General features: G+C 38.9%; 1 protein-coding gene across 2 annotated transcripts in view; it reads left to right on the top strand.

Annotated features, from left to right (window-relative positions):
* Positions 1-21,796, top strand: part of helz (helicase with zinc finger) — a 59,830-nt gene that overhangs the window by 29,983 nt on the left and 8,051 nt on the right. For both annotated transcript variants that reach the window (XM_040145429.1, XM_040145430.1), the window contains exons 19-29: positions 3,472-3,590; positions 6,361-6,506; positions 7,212-7,359; positions 11,245-11,428; positions 12,591-12,819; positions 14,550-14,901; positions 18,753-18,798; positions 20,002-20,189; positions 21,035-21,239; positions 21,339-21,421; positions 21,612-21,796. The exon at positions 21,612-21,796 is cut by the window's right edge and continues 329 nt beyond it. In XM_040145429.1, coding sequence (XP_040001363.1) covers positions 3,472-3,590; positions 6,361-6,506; positions 7,212-7,359; positions 11,245-11,428; positions 12,591-12,819; positions 14,550-14,901; positions 18,753-18,798; positions 20,002-20,189; positions 21,035-21,239; positions 21,339-21,421; positions 21,612-21,796 — 1,885 coding nt within the window. The remainder of the gene's footprint in view (positions 1-3,471; positions 3,591-6,360; positions 6,507-7,211; positions 7,360-11,244; positions 11,429-12,590; positions 12,820-14,549; positions 14,902-18,752; positions 18,799-20,001; positions 20,190-21,034; positions 21,240-21,338; positions 21,422-21,611) is intronic.

The raw sequence follows: 21,796 nt of genomic DNA, 5'->3' as shown, positions 1-21,796 counted from the left end.
GGAATTTAAAAAAATAAACACAGCCTAACATTCAGTCCACAATGTCTCCAAAACTCTCTTCCTCAGTCCTGATTTTTTTGCCTTTTCTCAACTGACACAAACTCTGTAGTCATGAATGAAATTCGGCTGTCAGGGAGACATGAGCATTTTCTTAAGATGATGTTTCGACGAATTGACATGCATTGTGGTTCTGTGTGTTTGTCTGCAATACTGCCAGCTGCTTTTAAGGATCAACTACATCCTTGTAATTGGACAGTCACAGGACAGTAATACAATTACCTATTATGACTGTCACATTTAATTATTATTTCTTAAGTGCAAGAAATTAAATTTGTTTAATAAACCACTCTGGAAACAAAATACTTTAAATGAACCAATTTGAAGGAACTGGAGTGACAGGGGCACTTTTTAAAGATGATGCTGATTTGTCACTTCAAAGCAGACGTGCGCTAAGGCGCAGTTAAACATTGATATGTCTGGAGGCTATTGGACCTTGCACCCTGATGATAAAGGTTCAAGATTATAGGTCATATTGTAGTCAATAAGTAAATGTTCTAAATGTTCAACTTAATCTAAAATTAAGTTGGTTCCTAATTGGTTCGCATTGTGTGGCAGTCACCAAAACAAATCCAAAAACAATGTAGGAAATTATGTTACTGTCAGGGATGGGTAATTATTTTGTGAAAATTTGACAGAGTTTGACAAAGCTTTCAAACCTGAAATTTACAAAGATTGTGTTATAGGGTAGAGTTACCTGCATAGACCCTTTCACACTCACAGATCACAGATTTTGTCACTTTTACAGCTTGAAAAAGGTAGAAAGAGACTGTGAAAGGGAGAATGTGAGAGACTTTATGTGTGAAGTGAAAGAGCTGCCATTTATTCTTAACAGTCATCTCTCCCCCAAATAATTTCGGTGCTACTGATCTCTTTCACCTTTGCTTTATTATCCCTCCCTCCTTCTTTCTCTTACCACTGCTTTGTCGAAACTCAAACACCATTATTAGTCCAACGACAGACAGCAGCTACAGAAATGTAATTTGGAACTCCGGTTTAGAGAGAGGTTCCCCAAGGCGGGCAGCTGTGTCCCAGGCGAAGCATTAAGTACCATGTTCCTTCATGTCTGCCTGTTTGTCTGCTTGGTGCTCACAAAGACCATCTCTGCCTGCCTCTCTCCTCCCTCCTAATCTCTACTTCTCTGCCTGGGGAAACATTCTCATTTGTAATGACCCATGTACATCATTTGTGAGTGTTATTTAGCCCTTACGTATTCATGTGGATTGAAGTAAAAGAGCAAGTAGGCAGGATGCAGCAGGGCTCCTGTTGACTACAATTTATAGGAGAGGTCAACAAAAGTGCATGGCCTCAATAATTAACAATGTGATATATGAGTTAACACATCTACATGGAGTTCCCTGGCTGCATTGTTAAGCAAGACAGGAAAAAAATAAAAGCTCAAAGCTAGCTTTAACAGCACTGTTTGAAAGGATGTTCCAGCCAGCACCATTGCTCTCAACACAGTGAAACACAGTGCATCTTGGCTGTTCATTTATCCTGTATATACACTATTGAGAGATTACTCATAATGCTCAATTCTAAATTTATGCCTATTATCCAGAGATACTCACGTCTGTAACTTTATGCATATTACACTACGTTTTTGGAATAAAAGACCTCTGTGACACCATCTGTTTACCATCTAACAACTTCATCATAGAAGAGATCATTACATAATCGAAAAGGATGAAATGTAACCATATTTAGTCTGTTCAAAGACTAAATAAAGACACCCCCCCCATCTGTGCATGTACAGTTTTGTTTGGTACATCACGCTGAAGGGGCATTTCTCACTTTATAAGCTCCAATAGATTAATTCAATTATACACATTCTGCAAATATGTACACAGAAAAATGGGCCATTGTAACAAAGTGTATATCTTTTTATCCCGACCACCGTGGGGGAACGAGAACACTGGTTTAGGGTTTTATAGTTGAAAAAAAAAAAAAAAATCAATACATTTTGTAGTCGTTTGTTCAAAGGCAGATACTAAGGAGTAAACGTTTCCCCAAATCAAACTGCTCCACCTCTTTCCTTTCCAGCCCATATTTCTGTTGTTTGTTTACTCTCTGACAGTCACTGAGTTGTTTTGTTATTTCCAACTGTCACATTTTATATCTACATATGGTTTCCTGTGGAAATGGTGTTTGGGCTTCAGAGGCTGGTTTGCTGGTTATTATTCACCCTCTCTCTTCCCTACTCCCTGCTCCAGCATTCATTTACCATGCCGTTTCATCCCCTCCCCACATTCTGCCAAGCACTGTTTGAGCTTTTTCAATCAGGGTTACGCTACTGTTCCATCCCGTTCAAAATGTCCACACAACCCTGCCTTTGGTTTGCAGGGCTGGTTAAAAGAGGGATAGGAAAAAGTGACTGAGAGGACAGCACATTAGTGACAGTTACAGGGTTTTAATGCTCCTGGTGAACATAATTATTTTTCATTTAAGCGGGAAGTTAACAGTAGTAAAAATGTTTACATCGCTAGGTCTGGTTATTAGTAAGAATCATCTGATTCAACCAGATCCACTGGACTTTTATTTCATTTTGACAGCGTAGCAAGGTTTTTCATATGCGAGTTTGTAAAGAATTTCTTTCTAAATCCTAATGGCGTAAGTTACATCTGAGCAGTATCTTGTCAAAGGATTTCTGAGATTTGTGTTACTTCAGAATTTCAACACTGAATAGCACAGGTTACAGGTGACACAGCTTTTATCAGGTTCTTTGTCCTTGTACTTTTAAATCCAAAATCTCCCCAAACATTCCCCTTACAAAAACCTGAAAGCACTATTGTTGCTTAGAAGGCATAGTTTGGGTAAATGGAAAGCTATGTAGTCACTAACACTACCAGCTAAATGTCAAAAGGAGATACTTACTTTGCACTTTCATCATTAATGACAAATGTCATATCTGCTAGAAGATATGGTTTCAAGTAATATCGAATTTGTGGAATCATTATAGATTAAGAAACTATTTATAAAAATAACATTTTAATGAGTACCAATCGTTTACCTTTTGTTTAGATTTTAATCTGACCTCTATTGTCCTAAAGCTTGAGATGGGCAATGGGCAATGGATAGCTATACGTTCCAGCTGTGGGTGCTGGTTCGCTCAACAAATTTAAGTCTGTTTTTGTTTTTGTTTTTTCCCACCAGGATCAATTTACATCGTTGCTTGGGCTGTTTGCTGTAGGGATCGAAGTTAAATTGCGCTTGCGCCTGCATATGTTTGTAAAATCCTTCAGTGAGCTTTGATAAAATTCCAAAAAAGGGTTCTCATGTTTGTTATCAACAGGATACTTAAGTGTGAGTCAAGTGTGCATTTTTAGACAGCATAATTGTATATAGGAAGTGAGCATATATTTACTTAAAGTAATATTAAGTAAATTGACATTAGTGTCCCATCGGTTTTGGCAGGGTTGTTTACTCATATCCTACTGGATGAAGCAGCCCAGGCCATGGAGTGTGAAACCATCATGCCTTTTGCTCTTGCTAGCAAGACCACCCGCATCGTGCTGGCTGGGGACCACATGCAGGTAAGTACAAAGAGTCAATAAGAGCAGCTGCAAAATATCTAGTTTGATTCAATTTTGACTTTGTTGAATCCACAGGTTTCTCTAGTGAAAGGAAAAAACTTCCACATTTATTTGCTTATCTGTGAATCACCAGATAATATAAATGCACATATAGGGTCTTGGGTTCGTTGTCTCAGGTGTTTGAAAACTTTGTTTCATAAAATAAACCAAAATTAATACTTAGAAGGAGGGATGCAACGTAGTAGCATAAAGTAAAGACAGGTGACAAATTAAAGGAAAAACCAAAATAAAGTGTCTCAGTAAGGTATTGGGCCTCCACAAGCAACCAGAACAGCTTTACTGCTCCCTGGCATTGAGTCAAGTCTCTGAAACCCTACTGGAAGGATGGAGCACCATTCTTCCAAAAGATATTCCCATATTTATTTGGTGTTTTTATGATGGTCTGTCCAAAATCTCCCAGAGATGTTAAATTGGGTTGAGATCTGGTGACTGCGAAGGCCTTAGCATATGATTGACATCACTTTAATACTCATCAAAACATTAAGTCACCCCTCATGTCCTATGGATGGGGGCACTCTCATCCTGGAAGAGACCACTCCCATCAGGATAGAAATGTTTCATCATAAGATAAAGGTGATCACTCAAAACAACTTTGTATTGATTTGCAGTGACCCTTCCCTCTAAGGGGGCAAGTGGACCCAAACCATTTCAGAAAAATGCCCCCCCCCCAGCATAACAGAACCACCGGATCCCCTCACTTGAGGGGTCAAGCATTCAGACCAGTACCGTTCTCTTGGTGTACGCCACACATGCACTCGCCCACTTATCGAGAACATGGTAAAGGATGACTCATCTGACCATATCACTTTTTTTCCACATCTCTGTAGACCAGTGCCGATGGTTTTTGCACCACTGAACTCTCACGTGTGTATTCATCTTTGTAATGAGAGGTTTATGAACTGCACCCCTCGTATAACATCCCTTTCTGTTTAATTGTCGGACTGTTCTTGCTTACAGTCTGATCATGTCCTGCGTTGACATTCTCAGTCACCTGAGGAAGAGTTGCTCTTCTGTTTTTCCTTACATATCACACTAATGCACGAACATCACGGTCATTAAACGTGCGCTGTGAACCACAGTTTCCGACCCTATTTACTGATGTCTCTCCCATAGATCTAAGTGCAGAGGTCACTTTAGTCACTGTTTCTGTTGAAACAGCAGCCAGTTAAACAGTCTTTGTGACTGAAGCTTCTGCAGTCCATGCAGAAACAATCAACTCTCTTTCAAAGTCACTTTGATCTATTCCTCTTGAATCTTGTTCAGTGTTTTTATACAGGCCACAGAGCATGATTGGATGTTAAGTGCCTAATTGTAACACACAGTGCACCTGTGTAGAAGCATTTACATTCTTTATTTCTCCAGTCATTTTTTCAGGTTTTTCCTTTAATTTGTCACCCATCTGTAGCTCCATTTGTACTTTTCTGTCGATTAGACTCAACTCTTGCCCACTTCAAATACAAAAGAACAGACAGCAGCCACTGCAGCACTGTGGCTTTGGAGATCACTGCAGCCAAAGATAAAACAAATATAAACTCGCGTCAGTCAAGCTTTCTAAGCCAACAAAAGGTATTTAAAATCTTATTCCTCCTCCTCACGGTTTTTAGACAGTGTCCAGGGTTACCAGCAGGCAGTGTGTGAAGATGAGACAAGAGTCTGCCATGCAGTCTTTTCTTTAATTCCTTGATACTTTACTTTAATTACTTACTTACTCTTTCTGCCATTTCCTGGAGCAAAGAAAGAGATTTAAAATACAATGTTCACCTGCATATTCATCTGTCTCTTTCTCAATCACTTTGTCTCTCATGCTTTCCTCCATGGAAGGATGTTGCCCTTTATATTTCTTCATCTCCCTTTTGCTCCCATGACAACAGTTTACCTCCTCCATTCAGGAGCAGAATAGGCAGCTGACTTGTCACTGAAGGCCAAGGCCTCTATTGATTGATTTTCTTTCTTATTGACTGTGTGAGGCCTCATTAAGCTAGCTGAACCTCTCTCACTGGCAGACTTGAATTAAGATTCAAATTGCTGTCCTATACATGGCAGTGGTCAAAAGAGAAAAGGGAAACAAGTCTGTGTGGGCATGTGCAATTGTAAAAAAAAAAAAAAGTGTAACCTGATTTAAAATCAAAGCACTTTGAGAGGATGGTCAAAAATCGTGCTCACTAGTGTTGAACCAGAGGAAAATAACACACTGAAATAATTTTGAGTATTTCAAATGAATTGATTTATGCGTGATTTCCTTACACACAGTCAACCTTTTTATTTTGCTCCCAGGATAACAGGAATGAAATGCTACCTGTAGTTTGGTATCAGACAGTTAAATGTTGTTCTGCTTTGTGTTGCCGTATTGGAACAGATCTGTAACTAACACAGGCTAGTGCATACATACTCCAAACAAAATTAAATTTGGCATGTTTTCAAATGGGTGTCAAATCACTGTGAGCAAACCACTGTAATCATTGCACCTCAAGGTTTGTTTGTTTAATGGCATCAAAGACACCATGTGGAAGAGCTTGCAAGTCACAGTGGGATAAGGCACAACGTGACACTGCTTTGTTAGACTTACTAGATTTAGTATACCAAACCGAAATTCATAGTTGAATAGAAAGAAAAAGCAATAATGTGAAAGAATGGTCAAATACCTGTGACATGCTTTGAAACTAACCTTGTTTTCCATCTCTCCCTCCATTCTTTGCCCATTGATTTGCAGCTCAGTCCATTTGTGTACAGTGAGTTTGCACGGGAACGTAACCTGCACGTGTCACTGCTGGACCGACTGTATGAGCACTACCCACGGGAATTCCCCTGTCGCATCCTCCTGTGTGAGAACTACCGCTCCCATGAAGCTATCATCAAGTAGGTGTGAGCCCTCAACACTGCCTTGTGTCGAAACCGTGGGAGGAGCGTCTGAAAATGTGAAAGAAAAATGAGATACTAGAGAGAAGATGTGGTGGGAGGAAGGAGTCAGACGGAAAAGGGGGAGGCAATAGAGGGGAAGAATTGACAGGTATAGGTTGTCCAGAGAGGAGAGTGGGGTTATAAAGACTGTGTTCATGGAGACAATAGATTAATGACAAAACAACACAAGGGGCTGTGTTTGTGTGGGTGTTCTGCTACAGGTACTTGTGAGAAAATGAAATATGAACTAGGAAGTCCAGATTGAATTTATATTAGGCCAAAAGAAAGGGTTATACTCAATACAAAAATGTTCTCTTCCATCTCGGTTTTTGCGAAGTAAACAGTACTTTAGCACATTGCTACAAGGCGCACACTTCCGTTGCATGTTATTTTCCCGTTTTAGGTCACAGGTCTGTCATTACAAACAATGCTTGTGAGCAACTTCTTGTCATTCCTACAGAACTTCACTTCAAACTTTGGTCAAGATCCCAAAAATTCCAACTATGACAGGCTATGTAACAGGGAAACGTGTATGAAATAATTTGCAGGACATAGAGTTGCCGAAACCTCAAACATTATCAGTTTTCTTTGGCTTAAATTGCAACAACATTCTCCATTCTCATATTTACAGTTCTTTTCATTTACCCCTTCCTCTTCCTGCAGCTACACATCAGAGTTATTTTATGATGGGAAGTTAATGGCAAGTGGGAAGCAGCCCTCCCATAAGGACTTCTACCCTCTGACCTTCTTCACAGCCAGAGGAGAAGATGTCCAGGAGAAGAACAGTACTGCCTACTACAACAACGCTGAGGTATGGGTTAGAAGAATATTGCAAACTTACACAGACAAAGCAACGATTTCTACCTACTCCTAAGTTAAACAAACACACATATCTTTTGGGGATGAAAAAAAACACAATGGCAACTTGCCAATGCAGTCTGAGGTAATTGTGGGAAAATGAGTTTGCTGATTATAGAATGGAAATTATTATTTGTGGTGGTGTTCTGCTGTGTCACATAGGTTCTTGCCTATAAATTATAAACAAATGGAAACTTAATGTTGATATTTAGTCCCTATGTTTGAAAGTCAAGGTTAAATTTTAAAATAATTAAATGAATACATAGAAAATTTATAATTGAATAAATGCAATTACAAGCAGCGTAAAGTTGTAAAACACATAGTAAAATTGCTATAACTAGATAATGCCAATATCTAAAATTAGATCAGTACTTGTGTTTTTTTAATGTGGCGTTTTCCAGTCCTGCACCATGGGGCAAATGTATTTCTGAATTGTATAAAAGTCCCACAGAGTCTGCCATGGTAATCCACTACTAATTTCCAAAATAATTTTTTTACATCTAGAACTAAACTATAATACAGAATAGTGTTACTCCCTCCCTCTGTGAAGGGGACAACTATCAATTCTTAAAAATATGATCATTGTGAAGTTAATCAGGGTGAGCTTCTCCCGCTCATTGATTAATTTTAGTTTACTTATGTTAACTTAATTACTTAGTTAGAGACTTGCACTATATCTTATCTAATATAAACAAAAGCTTCACTCTTGTGAGGTACTGTGAGGGAAATTAACATTGGGAAAATGCTCAAATTCTGATCAGGAAATACATTAAGCAACTAAAACCAACTCTTTGTTAGAATTTATATTGTTACTACTACATGACCCTGCCATGTATGCTAGTTAGTTCTCACACATTGAGAAGTTGATATTGGATTTCTGTTCAGTTTAATCCGCCTGAGTACATGCTGTTATCTTCACGCTACATTTTCGTTAGTCACCATTGTTCTTGCGTCTGAGCACTTTATTAGGAACACCATACTAAATCTTGTATGGGCCTCCCTTTACTCTAAAAATAGCCTCAGTGAATTCCACAAGATGTTGGAAATATGCCTTCTAGATTCTAGTCCATGATTGCATCACATCATTTCTGAAGATTTGATCTCCTGTTCTACCACATCGCAAAGATCAACTATTGGATTCAGATCTGGTTACTGGGGAGGCCACTGAAGTCACTGAACTCATTGTCAGTTTAATGAAACCAGTTTGACTGATAAGAGATGGCTTTTGCTTTGTGACATGCTGCATTATCATGCTGAAAGTAGCCATTAGAAGATGGTAAATTGTGGCGACAAAGGGATTCACATGGTCAGCAATAAAAGTCAGATAGGCTGTGGCATTCAAATGATGATTGACTGGTGTTAAGAAAACCCCCCATACCATTACACCACCACCAGCCTCGACCGTTGACACAAGGAGATTCATGCTCTTGACACCAAATTCTGACCCTACCATCTACGTGCCTCAGCAAAAGTCCAGATTCATCAGACCAGGGTGCGTTTTTCCAGTCTTCAACTTTCCAGTTTTGGTGTGCCTCTGCCCACTGCAGCCTCAGATTTTTGTTCTTGGTTGACAGGAGTGGAACTTCTGCTCTTGTAGCCAATCCATCTCAGGGTTCGACACGTTGTTGACTTTGAGATGCTTTTCTGTTAACCACAGTTGTAAAGAGTGGTTATCTGAGCTACCGTAGCCTTTCTTTCAGCTCCAACCAGTCTGGCCATTCTCCTCTGACCTCTGTCATCAACAAGGCGTTTCTGTTTGCAGAAATGGTGCTTACTGGATGTTCTTGTTTTTGGCAGCATTCTGAATAAAGTGTAGAGACTGTAATGTGTGAAAATACCAGGAGATCAGCAGTTTCAGAAATATTCAAACCAGCCCGCCTGGCATGCCACTTTCAAAGTTAATGAGATCACAATTTTTCCCCACTCTGATGTTTGATTTGAACATTAACTGAAGCTCCTGACCTGTATTTGTGTGATTTTATGCATTGAACCGATGCCACATGATTGGCTGATTGAATGATTGCACAAATAAGCAAGTGTACAGGTGTTCCTAGTAAAGTGTTTGGTGAGTGTATATGCATAATGCACAATAGCTGCATCTCTGTGACAACGTGACAGCTGAGCTGTGATAGTGCCAGTATTGACCATCAAAAACAATCTGAAATTACTGATTGTCGAATCCCGATTGCATCACCACTATAGCAACTGTGTGTTAAATAATGAAATTAACTTAACATCAAAATTTTCAGAGGATATGAGTGATCACTGGTGAACTATGAAAAACACTGGTAACTGCATTTGAATAAAATTTGAGTGAAGAGTTAACTTTCCCATTCAAGTGAATGGGAAAGTGATCTCAGAACCACTGTATGTGTGAAGTTGGTTAGAAGGGAGACCTCAGTTTGATATAAATAATTCAAGGGTTTGATTACAATTAAATTAAATTTTGATTATTCATTTGTGTTTGGTTGACTGAAGTCAAAAGCAGAATAATTATTCGGAACTGAACAGCACTGTTTATTTAATCTCATCCGCATTAATAGGAACATCCACTTTCTTTTAATCATAATTGAGGATAAAACCAATAAACTTAATTATGAGACCAACCAAGAGCTAAATTTGCCACTCACGCAATATGATTGACTAACAGTCCTAGCCTTTGATTGGTCCCTCTGCAGACTAACTTGGCTTTGGTCATTTGCTGTGTCTGACCAGTGATCCTTTACTGAAATGTTCTAACCAATTAAAACATTGATACCTACTGATTTTGCTCCCAAACTGTCCGGAGTGCCAAATGAATTGCCTCCCGTCTCTTTGATACACCACCCATGTCAGACCGTTAACATTATCATAATCTTGTGGAATTAAAATGCACTGATAAAAGCCTGCCTGTTTGTTTGTCTTGTGCAACTGTCTTTGATTGGCTTAGCTTTAAGTGAAAGACAATATTTCTATGACAGCTCAAAGACTCCAGCACTATGCCAAAGCTCTGAACAGGAATTTAAAACTTGCTCATGACAAAAAACAATAGGGAATCAGAATACCAATACTTGTTTTAATACATAATATCTGGGCTAATGTTAACACTCTGAAGGGCTAAAATGAAAAGTTGCTACCCATTTGAAACTCCCCTAGAGTAACTTGTCAAAATTAATGTATGCCTTCTACCTTCTCATTACAATCGTGATACATATGACCGAGTAGAAGTGATAACGTCAATGACTAGGATTTAATGAGGCTGATTGACTATTCTTGTAACATTTGTTCAGTTTCAAAAAGTAGAGTGGATTGGCCACAAAATCATAAGCACCATACAGTGAAGCTTATAATCTATCTCTATCACAGTCTCTGAAAATTGTAAGACTCACCAATGTAGAATTTAACCCAGAAAGCTAGTTTACAGATTTTCACGAATCAGATTAAACTACAGGTGTGATATTAACCAGCACCCAAAAAATAAGCTTATTTGGTATCTATGACAAATTTATTTTTTATCTTAGTTATCTGTCTATGATGGTGTAGTGCTGGTCTGAAATGAAACATGAAGCCTTTTTTTCCAGAAGTTTCACAACATGTTAACTTTCATAAAGCCATAGCTTCATAATTTATGGGTTTACTTTGATGCCTCAGTCCCATACAGTACCTAAAGCCTCATTCGTTCTTCAAATATTTTGTCCCCCATTGTTGCCTTTTTACCAAGGTGGAAGTTGTCCCTTATTCCCTAACTTCCCACAGCTTTTTTCAGGTCAGGTGTGTTTAGGTATCATGGTATTAAGGGACCCTGCGTTTGAGCCTTGCTGTCTCTTCTCTCCGTCATGTTGATCCTCTATGTCCTCAGGTATTTGAGATCGTGGAGCGGGTGGAGGAGCTACGCAAGAAGTGGCCAGTGGCCTGGGGGAAGTTGGACGAGGGCAGCATTGGAGTGGTATCACCATATGCTGACCAGGTGTTCCGCATTCGTGCTGAGCTTCGAAAAAAGAGAATGCATGAGGTCAGCGTGGAAAGAGTGCTCAATGTTCAAGGTGAGAAAAGGCACTAACCATTATGGTCATTCTGTGTATCACAAGTAGGGAATACATCTTTATGTGTGAAGTCGCTGGTCCAAACACTGAAACTAGATCTACAATAATATATCAGTATATTAATATTTTGAGACTTAAATTGCCGTGTCCATGGCAAGCACAGTTGACCAAACATAGACTAAGGCTTCAGAATTCTTTATTTGTTAAAATGGCAATCTCAAAGATTTTCAGATTTCCGATTTTAAATAAATCTTTGTTAAATCACTATCTTTCGCCAAAGGGGGTAACACAATGGTGATTTACCCTATGGCCCACTGATGAAAGTATTGCAATATTTATATATTTGCAATATTGTAAACTGGGTGTGTGTGGCAACATTCTCAGAAATAAAGCTGTATTAAGTTTAAGCTAATGCAACTCGAACACTTCCTACACCTGCAGCTATCTTCCACTGCAGTTATCAGTGTTCATATTGCCCATCAGATCATCAAGTCTCAGTATAAGGAGTTATGGCTTCTTCTCCCAATCTCTCCTCTGCTTCAGTCTCTTCCAGCTCCCACTTATTGGATCCAGCTGCTTTGAATGGGTCATTAACTCCCCCATTAATCACACATGAAACCTGCGGACACGTGTGAACACATGCACACACGCACATAGGAAAACTGTACTCCAGTTAGCACTTAGAATTTGAATTTAACATACATTTGAGTGATGTGTGTTTATGTTGTCTATAAGCTGCTGGATTCATATGATTAAATTATTACTACACCATATTTTTTCTATCTAGTAACTTCTAGTGATTTGCCTCCTTCCTTTATTTGTAGCAGAAAGATAGTACAACACAACTAGCTTAAGAAATGGTTTCAGTTTCCACTGATCGAATGAAATGTCATGGAAGCTAATGGAAAAAATTAGGTTCATCCAAGATTTTAGTTTTCAGTCATTGCAATTTTGTGGCTTACTTTTTAGTAAGGGAACCGTGTGTTTCTAATGTGTCAACCATGAACTAATCAGAATCTTCCTTGTGTTTCTAAATTAATGAAATAGAAAAAAAAAAATAGAAAGTTTCTTTAACGGTCTTTGCTGCTTCTAATAATATCTTTTACTTGTATAGCACTTCTCAGAGTACTAAGAAAGGTCATAATCAGAAAATTTTTTGCAGGTAAACAGTTCCGGGTGCTGTTCCTAAGCACTGTGCGGACGCGGCATACCTGCAAGCATAAGCAGACAGCCATCAAGCGTAAAGAACAACTAGTTGAGGACTCAACGGAGGACCTTGACTATGGCTTTCTCTCCAATTACAAGCTACTCAACACAGCCATCACCAGAGCCCAATCGCTGGTTGCGGTCGTGGGAGACCCCATAGCACTATGCTCCGTTGGGCGCTGCAGGTAAATATAAGCACTTTTGACTGAAGTCGTCAGCACTGTGTCATAGCAGATTTTTATGCATTCAGTGTAGTCACAATGAATATTTTTTTAATGAGGTACGTTTACAGGATCAGCCATTGACCTTTTTTATTTGTTCTTGTATTATTGTATTGCAAATTACTAGATATCTTATGATGTAGGTTTACCATAGCAAATTAACACATTTACAATCACATGTCGTGACATCATAAGTCCCAGGGAATCTTTTACATCAGTTGTTTCTGAGTTAGTTAGTAAAGTTCTGATCAGTTTGTTCAGGTCATATATGGAGGCATGTTTATTTTCCTCCATATACTGAGCTTTTGGTTGCGATCATATAGTTTCATATAATTATGAGAGGGTTGCCATTGGCTGCCAACTCCTTTCTCTATATGCATCACTTCAGCCCATATCCACACCTTCCCCACCTCCTATATCCATCGCAATTGTCAATTTTTTCTCCAACAGAACAATTAAATTGATGTCCAAAATGGATGCATTGTTTAGCCAACGTTGAACCTCCTCCCAGGAGCAAAAGGTCTTGGTCAGTGAAGTAGCTGTGGGAAGTTTCAGTCAATAGGGAGTACCTTAGGTGAGTTAGGTTGTAAGTAAAGGTTAATGGCTGAATCTTTTATGCAACAAGCTATAGTTACAACTCTATCCTAATCCTAAGTGAAACAGCAAATACTCTGGACAGTGTACTTTTGACATGCAAAAGACCTAATTATTGTAAATACGCTCCTGTATGAGGACCAACATAATATATAATACTAAAAAAAATATCAAATATTCCTTTTAAAGGTGCTGTATGTACATTTTTGCCATCGCTACATAGCCAACGTTAGCATCAACAGCTGTTTAATTAGTAGTCTAGAACAAACGTTGCGAGTTCAGCAATAAACTTCAATCCTTTAATCGCCAAAAGCTGTTTCCAGCGGTGGAAATCAACGAAAATGTTAACTCTTGTTTTGCTTGTATTCTATCAACCTCTTTTCTTCTGCTGCTGTTAGTATGCTACGCAGCTAGCCCTGGCCCGCCACGTCTTGCAATACCAGTTTGGGATAGTGAGTCACTGTCAACTCAGTCCAACATGAGAGGATGAATAAGTAGCACTGCCCAAAGGGCGTATTCTAACCCTTTGTCTTATAAATGTAACGATGCCTGAAGCTCTTGGTAAGCGAGCATTATCACCACCACCACCACCTGTTCCCAGCAAGAAACTTAAAATATAGCACATTTTTAAACATGAGTTTCCATGTTACTGTGTATTTTCAAATATCTAGTTTTGGTGAGAATTATTTGATCGTTCTCATGATTGTATTTATAAAAGCTGACGTCTCATTTATGGTTAGTTTACTGAGAGATTAATGTTCTTTGTTCTTTTCATTCTTGCAATTCTGCTACTCTACTAGGCACTGTTTTGCCTCCTAGCTATAATTGTATTTCCCTTTAGTGTGCTTCATCTTTTTGCTGATTCTCCTTTTCCTCATTCTTCCATCTCCTCTCTCATCTTTACACCTGCCCTTTCAAAGTTTGTTTTAAACAGACTTGATCTTTTATATTCGACCCCCGAGGAGCAATTTGTTACACTGCTAGCAGCAAAAATTCAGCAAGATGATCAATGAAACACTCAGTCCAAACAAAGAGAGATAAAGGAGGATAGAAGTAAAACTTCTCTCCATCTGTTGTTTCCTCTTTTTTCCCCTTTCCAGAAAATTCTGGGAGCATTTTATCTCTATCTGCCATGAAAACTCAAGCCTACATGGCATCACCTTTGAGCAGATCAAGGCTCAGCTGGAGGCCCTGGAGCTCAAGAAGACCTATGTCCTCAACCCACTGGCCCCAGAGTTCATCCCACGTGCCCTCAGACCCCTGCAAGGGCACCACTCTTCTTCGCAGGCCCTCCATCCCCACCATCATCCGCATCCTCAGCACGCACAGCCCACCTCCAACAAACAGGTTCCGCAGCAACAGCAGCAACAGCAGCAACAGCAGCAGCAGCAACAGCAGCAACAGCAACTGCAGCAGCAGCAACAACAGCAGCAGCAGCAGTCCCCCCCTAAGGTAAGGTGTTTTTCAGGAAAGAGGGCATAGTGAAAGTAATAACTGTGTTTCCTTCCACTTCTTTTTTTAATTGGTATTTTTAATTTCTGCATAAAAAATCCTGACCCCAAACTGTAGAAGTTTTAAAAGAAGAAAAAAATAAATAAAACAGCAACCAGATGTAAATAAGGTTTATGTCATCAGATTTTTTGTAACTATGAAATTGCAAGATCTGCTTCTGCTGTATCTTCTCTACTTCAAACAATAAATTAGTGTTCTAAAGAGAGAGAAGGAAGACAGAGTGGAGAGGCAGACGTGAGAGAAAAAAAGGTGGGGTAAAGGATGTTCTGAGAAGCTCAATTTTGTGGGGTTTTCTGTGTTAATATAATATGTTGGGTAACCACTAATTGGTTTGTGGAAATGGCAACCAAATTATCAGGAATAAATTGAGTGCTGCTTCTTTTTAGAGAGAAAAATAATAAAAGCTTTGCATATAAAGGTATTAAACGGGTATCTATTAAAATGAGTCAGTTTAATTTCCAGGAAATTACTTTTTGGTAGTTCATTTTTGCTCAAGAAAAACAACGCAGATAGGAAATTAGCATCGCAGGTTGGCGGAAGGATGTGTTGTTTGATTGTTTAGCTCGGGTTGAAGTGCCTGTGTGTGTCTGTCCTCCCTCCTGCCCAGAGGTAAAGGTTAACGAAATCACCACAGCTGCCAACATGCTGCCATCACCCACTGGGCTTAATGAGCTGCAGCTCCGAAGCGTCAGTCGACTTTAGAGATTGACGCGCACACACGCACATGCACACGCGCACACACGCAGAGACAGACTTCCTTTCACTTTCTCCATAGTCATACATATGTAGCACTGTGCTACTAGTATGCAGTATGCATTTCCTTCATATATTGTTTCCATCAGCATATACAGCATGTTTCTACTTTAAAGTCCATTCATTGTACATGGTTGATGCACCCACTGTGGTATACAGCCAAAAACAATCCATACCAACCTAATTTAAAGATAGATTAATTCCCAAACTTTAAAAACTGTCTCACCATAGCTTCTGATAATACCTGTGTTGCTGGGTTGAATTTGGTTACTTTAATGCAGCTTTTTCACATCACCTTGTGAGTATTATATAATTCCAAATAATCAGGTTCAGCTATTGTGTATTTCACAGCAAAAAAGAATATTGCAAAAAAATCAATTTATAGAGACAAATTGCACTTTCTTCTGTTGATTATTGTCATCTGCTATGATTCAGTGTGATTTTAAAAAAAAAAAAAAAAAACATATGTCTGAGGGAAGAGTAGACTGAATACAGTTTGCAGTTGCAATTACTTGTAAAACATTTAAACACAAAGCATGCAGCATTTTCATTGTTGGACATCCATTTTACCAGAAATATACGCTTCAGTTGACTTAATATTGAGAAGTTCTGTTTTCTGACCCAGATGGTGTTTTGCAAGTATGTAACACTGTGCAACTTTGTGGCAAAATATCTCATATTCAAAAGCTTTTTGTAGTTTCAGCTCAGGCATAATTATGCAATTGTTTTAATTGGGGAAAGAGGATCTGCAAGTTTAAAAAAAAAAAAAACAAAAAAAAAAAAAACAATTATTTATTACTTCTTTTCTTCATGTATTATTAATTGAAAATCAGAACTTATTCCTCGTGGAATCAGGAACTACTCAAATTTTTGGTATGAAGTCAAACTTTTCTGACTTCCTTTAACACGTAGTCTTGATTGTGTTTTTCTCTCTTCTACAATCTTTTTTTACTTAGATGGAAAAATGGTTAGGATAAATAATGCAACATTACAAGCAACCAAGACTCTTGTTTGACAACCAGTACACAGTCATCTAGTATTTTCAAGACCCAGTAGGAAGTCTCTTTCATTCTCACCAGATCCCTGCTGTTAGAGAAATTAGACAAATGTTCAGCAATATCCCTTGGTTCCACTATTACGCTCACACTTTTCACTAAATTTTGCATCATCTCACATACTGTGGTGTACTGTGTAAAGTGTAAAGTATGGGCACCAGTTTCAGTCGGGTGTGTCAGGCATTGCTCAGTAACTATTACACCCCAGAATAGCAGCCAAGCAAAGCTGCTTCTGCTACAATATCTACAATAATGTGAAAAATTGTTACACTACATGTAAGAATATTGCATATTTGATGTATTGATTATAAAATCATTGCATTCTACAAAAACTAACTTTAACATTAGGCAGTTTTTTAATATTTGGTTGCCATTTGATGCAACACCAAAGGTACTATGTTAAATTACACCTTTTTACATGCGGAATTAGTCTATTTAACTCAACATCGCCTTTCAAACATGTTCTGTCTGTACATATAGTATGGGGTTACCAAAATAACGGGAAAACATTGCAGTATTGCTATAACAAGTCAGCCCTGTTATTTTCAGTTTATTTAATGAGGTGCTGTGATCATTTTTCAGGGCATAGTTTGTGGTAGTGTTTTCTGTAGTGTGCTGGATTGTACAGTAATACTTGACGGAAGGGAGGTTGTCATTAATTTCTACCTCCTCCAATAAAGCTTACACACTGTCAGGACCCACAGTAAAGTGAGACAGACCACATGTAATAAAACCAGTCACTGGAACAGCTCAGGGTAGATTGTTGTGTGCTTGCCTGTAGTGATTAATAATACAGCAGCTAGGGTCCATCTAAACTCAGGTATGGGGCAATCTCATGTGAGCCCAGTGTTGTCTGTGTTTGTGTGCTCGGATATGTATAGATCTGTGTGTGCATGCACACCCCTACATGAGTTATTAGTAATAATAAGTAATGAGTAATAATTAAATGTAATTGTGCTTACGTGTACTTACTGTACATGTTGACTTGTTGTTCTTGGCAGACATGTTGACTGCATGAAACACCAAAATGAAGTTGCAAAGTTGATCTAGAATTAACAACATTGGCCAAGTTTGTTATTAATTAATAACTGTATGTCTGTATGTCTCCCACTGCAGTGGTATGGCTCATGTGTTTTTAATAGATTTTGGACAACAGTGGATTCTGTAGGACAGAGGCGGGCTGTAAGCTGTACCAGGCTTCACTTATGGCTCTTCCATTTAAGTGATGTTAATAATGTTATTAATTACATCTTTGGTCTACAAGTGAAGTGGTCTCTGTGACAAAGGTCTGTTGACAGAATATGTGTGGTTCACAAACCTTTAGTGGATACGCTGCCTCTCGGTTAACAGTTATTAACCTGTCTGTACATCTAGAATTAAAACTCATATTTTTTTTTACAACTGACACTGAATGTTTGAATGGTGTATTCAATATGGACAGGAACAATACAAAGAATTATGTGTTATTAGGTAAAATAGTTTGTGTTTGTTCATAATTGTAACTTAGATGAAGATCTGACCATATTTTAAGAAAAATTTATACATAAATGCAGGTAATTCCAACTGGTGCTCTTACTTTTTCTAGTCACTGTAGGTGTTTTTGATTTTGATGATTGCATATACAAACGTCTCCTCTGCAACAAAACCACAAGCTTTACCTGTCGCTGATTCTATAAGAGCAGAAAACGTCTGCATCACACCTTGATATTATGGATTCACTTTGCTGTGCTCTGCTCGCCAGCTTAGTCCCTGCCTCCCCCCTCACTGATGAGGTGTTGCTCCTATAGCCGTTACAGATGTGGGACAGTCAGGACCATACTGCAACTGCTATGTGCCGAGTTTCTATATTTCTTTACAGTTGCCAGACTTGTGTTTTTACCCCACACTTGTCCACACTCCATCCCTTGCTGACATTCTCTTTTCTTCTCCATATGAACCCGTTGTCTTCCTTCATGACTTTCTAATGATTTTTTTGTCTTACAGGGGAAACATGCAAACCACACAGAGCACCTGCCACCTGAAGGATATGGTGAGTATAGTAAATTACCTGTTTACCTCTGTTGATTATCTAAATATTAAAGGGTACCATTTTGTGAAAAATGCCATTCCTATATTGTCACCTCTTGCTCCTGGTTATGATTTTCTGCTATCTGCTGTTTGACAAATGTCAAAACTGAAATTTTTCTTATTTTTGTCCAAATTCCATACTTTTTCTCTTACTTTCAATTTTTTCTAAGTAACTTATCCCACACTCTGCTGCATATACAGAAGTAGAACCGTAGAAAAATTACAATCAAAGCAATTTCATGGGACCTTTTAGACCTCTGCATTGTAACTGGCTTATTTACAAGAATGTTCACTTGCCTGAATGTCAGTGAGGAAGGCAGAGGAAATAGGCAACAGCGTAACAAAACTGTCCAAACAGGCTGCCTCTTTCCCAGATGTGCAGACAGAGTTGTAGGTGAAAGGGAAAACTTTAAGTGTTGTATAGAATGTCCATTCCAATATAAAGTAGTACTGTCAAGCTGTATCTAATCACTCGCTGTGGTAAACTTCAATAAACCTTAAGACGTCAGAAGATGGACAGCAGTATACAGTGAAACTGACTATGCTGTAACACTGACAATATTTACACATACAACCATGTACAATGAAATCCATCCTCATTGGACTTCTGTCATTATCACTATATTTTGTATATCATTGTCAGGTTTTACAACAGAGCAACAATACTAGAGTTTCCATTGTTTCTTTTTTTCCTACGTCTCACTACAAGCACACATCTTGACAGCTTGATATAAGCCAGTCTAATGCATTGCTCCAGATGGATGCTTGAAGGCCTGAGGCTACTGAAGCCGTCAGAGCAATGCAGCTTTGAACAACAGAGCAAGGCGTTGTTAATACAATGTTCACTAGGGGAAGACGATCAGTTTGTTTCAGCCACTTACAACTGTAGATTGTCAGCAAGCTACATTAGCTTTAACTGAAAAAAAGTCTAATGAAATCTGTGCAGATCACTTCTTTCTGCAATGTCGAGATTAATACAAGTTGGCCAGCAATGATTTATATTTTGTTTTCCTCTCCTAAAGATTCACAGTGTAACATTTTCCAGGCCATGAATAATTAGACATGCCTCTAGCTTGTGTTCTGCCTACTATCACTGTGTCATCACATTTGGGTTAAGAACCATTTGTATCTGCTTGTATTACTTTGCCACCTTCTCTCATTGCAGTGCAACCTAACCCAGCCGTGCTGATGGGAAACCCTATTCGGGCATTCACACCACCCTTGGGTGGCACACCGGCTGGCATGGGCAAGTCCCCCAGTCCTGTGCAGAGAATAGATCCTCATACAGGCACCAGTATCCTCTACGTTCCAGCCGTGTATGGTGGAAACATGGTCATGTCCATGCCTCTGCCTGTAAGTTTTCTGCTTCTGGTAACAAATATACAAGCCTGTATACTGAGCCAGTATGAGTCGATCTGCAACAAATGTCATAGTCATATATTTCAACTGCTACAAAGGATTCTGTTTTTTTAAAAAAGAAATGTGCAAGTGTAAGATTGCATCTCAGAGAATATGTGTAAAATATGTGTGTGTTTGTCAAAAATCCCATTTATTTCACAGTGAGAGTCTTTTTTCTTTTTTTTCTCATACAAACTTGCCAGCCCAGGTTAATTAATATCAAATCAAGCAATTACTGTATTTGCTTCAGATTTCTTATTGGTTGGTTGGTTGGTTGGTAGGTAGGTTCTGTACTATCATATGTGGGAACAAAAGCCTTTATTTTTCAGCAAGTGTACTGTATAAAAAGTGTCAGTGTGCAAAATAATCTCATAGGTTCGCTCTTACAGTAAACAGAATATTTTAAAAACTCCTCTTCTGTGTGGAAATTAGCTTTTTTCTTACTATCATGCATCATACTACCCAATCCATTGAGGTTTCTGTAGATTGGTCCTCTATTATTATGTAGGTCACTTTTGTATTTAAATGTGTGTTACTTGTGTAGTGGTGAATGGACACTGAATAAAAGTATGGATGAGCATAATGGCACTGGCAGTGTCATTATTCATACTTAATAGTTTGTGTACGTGATTGTAATTGAAATGAAAGCACTAAAACATCGGCATTTGGTTTTCATTTGTTAATTTTTATAATCATCATTATCGGTAATGTGCCATCCGTAAGTATGTGTTAACTTCCCTGTCTTCTGTCATTGTGTATTAATTAAAAATCAGCCCATGTCTGTTTGCCCCCCCCCCCAGTTGCCATGGCCAGGTTACCAGAATCGCTTTGCTGTGGACCCTCGCATCATGAGCCACCCTGCAGCCATGGCCTACAACTTTAATCTGTTGCAGGCCCAGAATCGAGGCTCCCCCATCCCTTACAGTGGGGTGGCCCACCCCTCTCCTCTAGGCATGGGCCAGCCTAGCCCTGACAAGGAGCTACAGGCAGACCCCATCAGAAATGGTGTGCAATACTGTAATTTTATGCCATCAGATAGAAAGAACTATCTGTATAGAATAGCCAATAAGTTAAAGTTTGTTTTTGGTTATGACTTCTTCTTAGGTAAATTGGAAGGTTGTCCAAAGTCAGAACAGAGCCGTCTTCAGACACCAGAGAGGAAAACCGCTGACATGAAGGAAAAACAGGCAAGTCGTTATTATTTATGTTTGTTTTTTTTTTTTAACTAGAAGTAACTTAACTCTTCTATGTAGACCCACATTACCAAAGCTGAAACAAATATGGTGAGAGCTTTGTGATTGGGTGATGAAAATTTAATTGGCCAACTGTGATGCCTTTACTAATGGTCATTGGGTTGGTGTTTATTTTTTGGTCCAGGGAGATTTAGACACAGGCCAAAGTCGAAGTCTAGACCCACAGACAGACGGGCTAGTTGGATTTCCCAACGCACTGCTCCATCGAAAAGACCCCTCAGCTGCCCAGAGACCCCTCAGCTACCACCTGGCACCACCCAGTCAAGCTTTTCCTCCACATCCTGCCAGCGGAAGACCCTTCCCCCCTCA

The sequence above is a fragment of the Xiphias gladius genome, chromosome 15 (genome assembly GCF_016859285.1).
Source record: "Xiphias gladius isolate SHS-SW01 ecotype Sanya breed wild chromosome 15, ASM1685928v1, whole genome shotgun sequence".
Taxonomy (NCBI): domain Eukaryota; kingdom Metazoa; phylum Chordata; class Actinopteri; order Istiophoriformes; family Xiphiidae; genus Xiphias; species Xiphias gladius.
The sequence above is the reverse complement of the archived record's forward strand: the minus strand, read 5'-3'. Positions and strand labels throughout refer to the sequence as shown.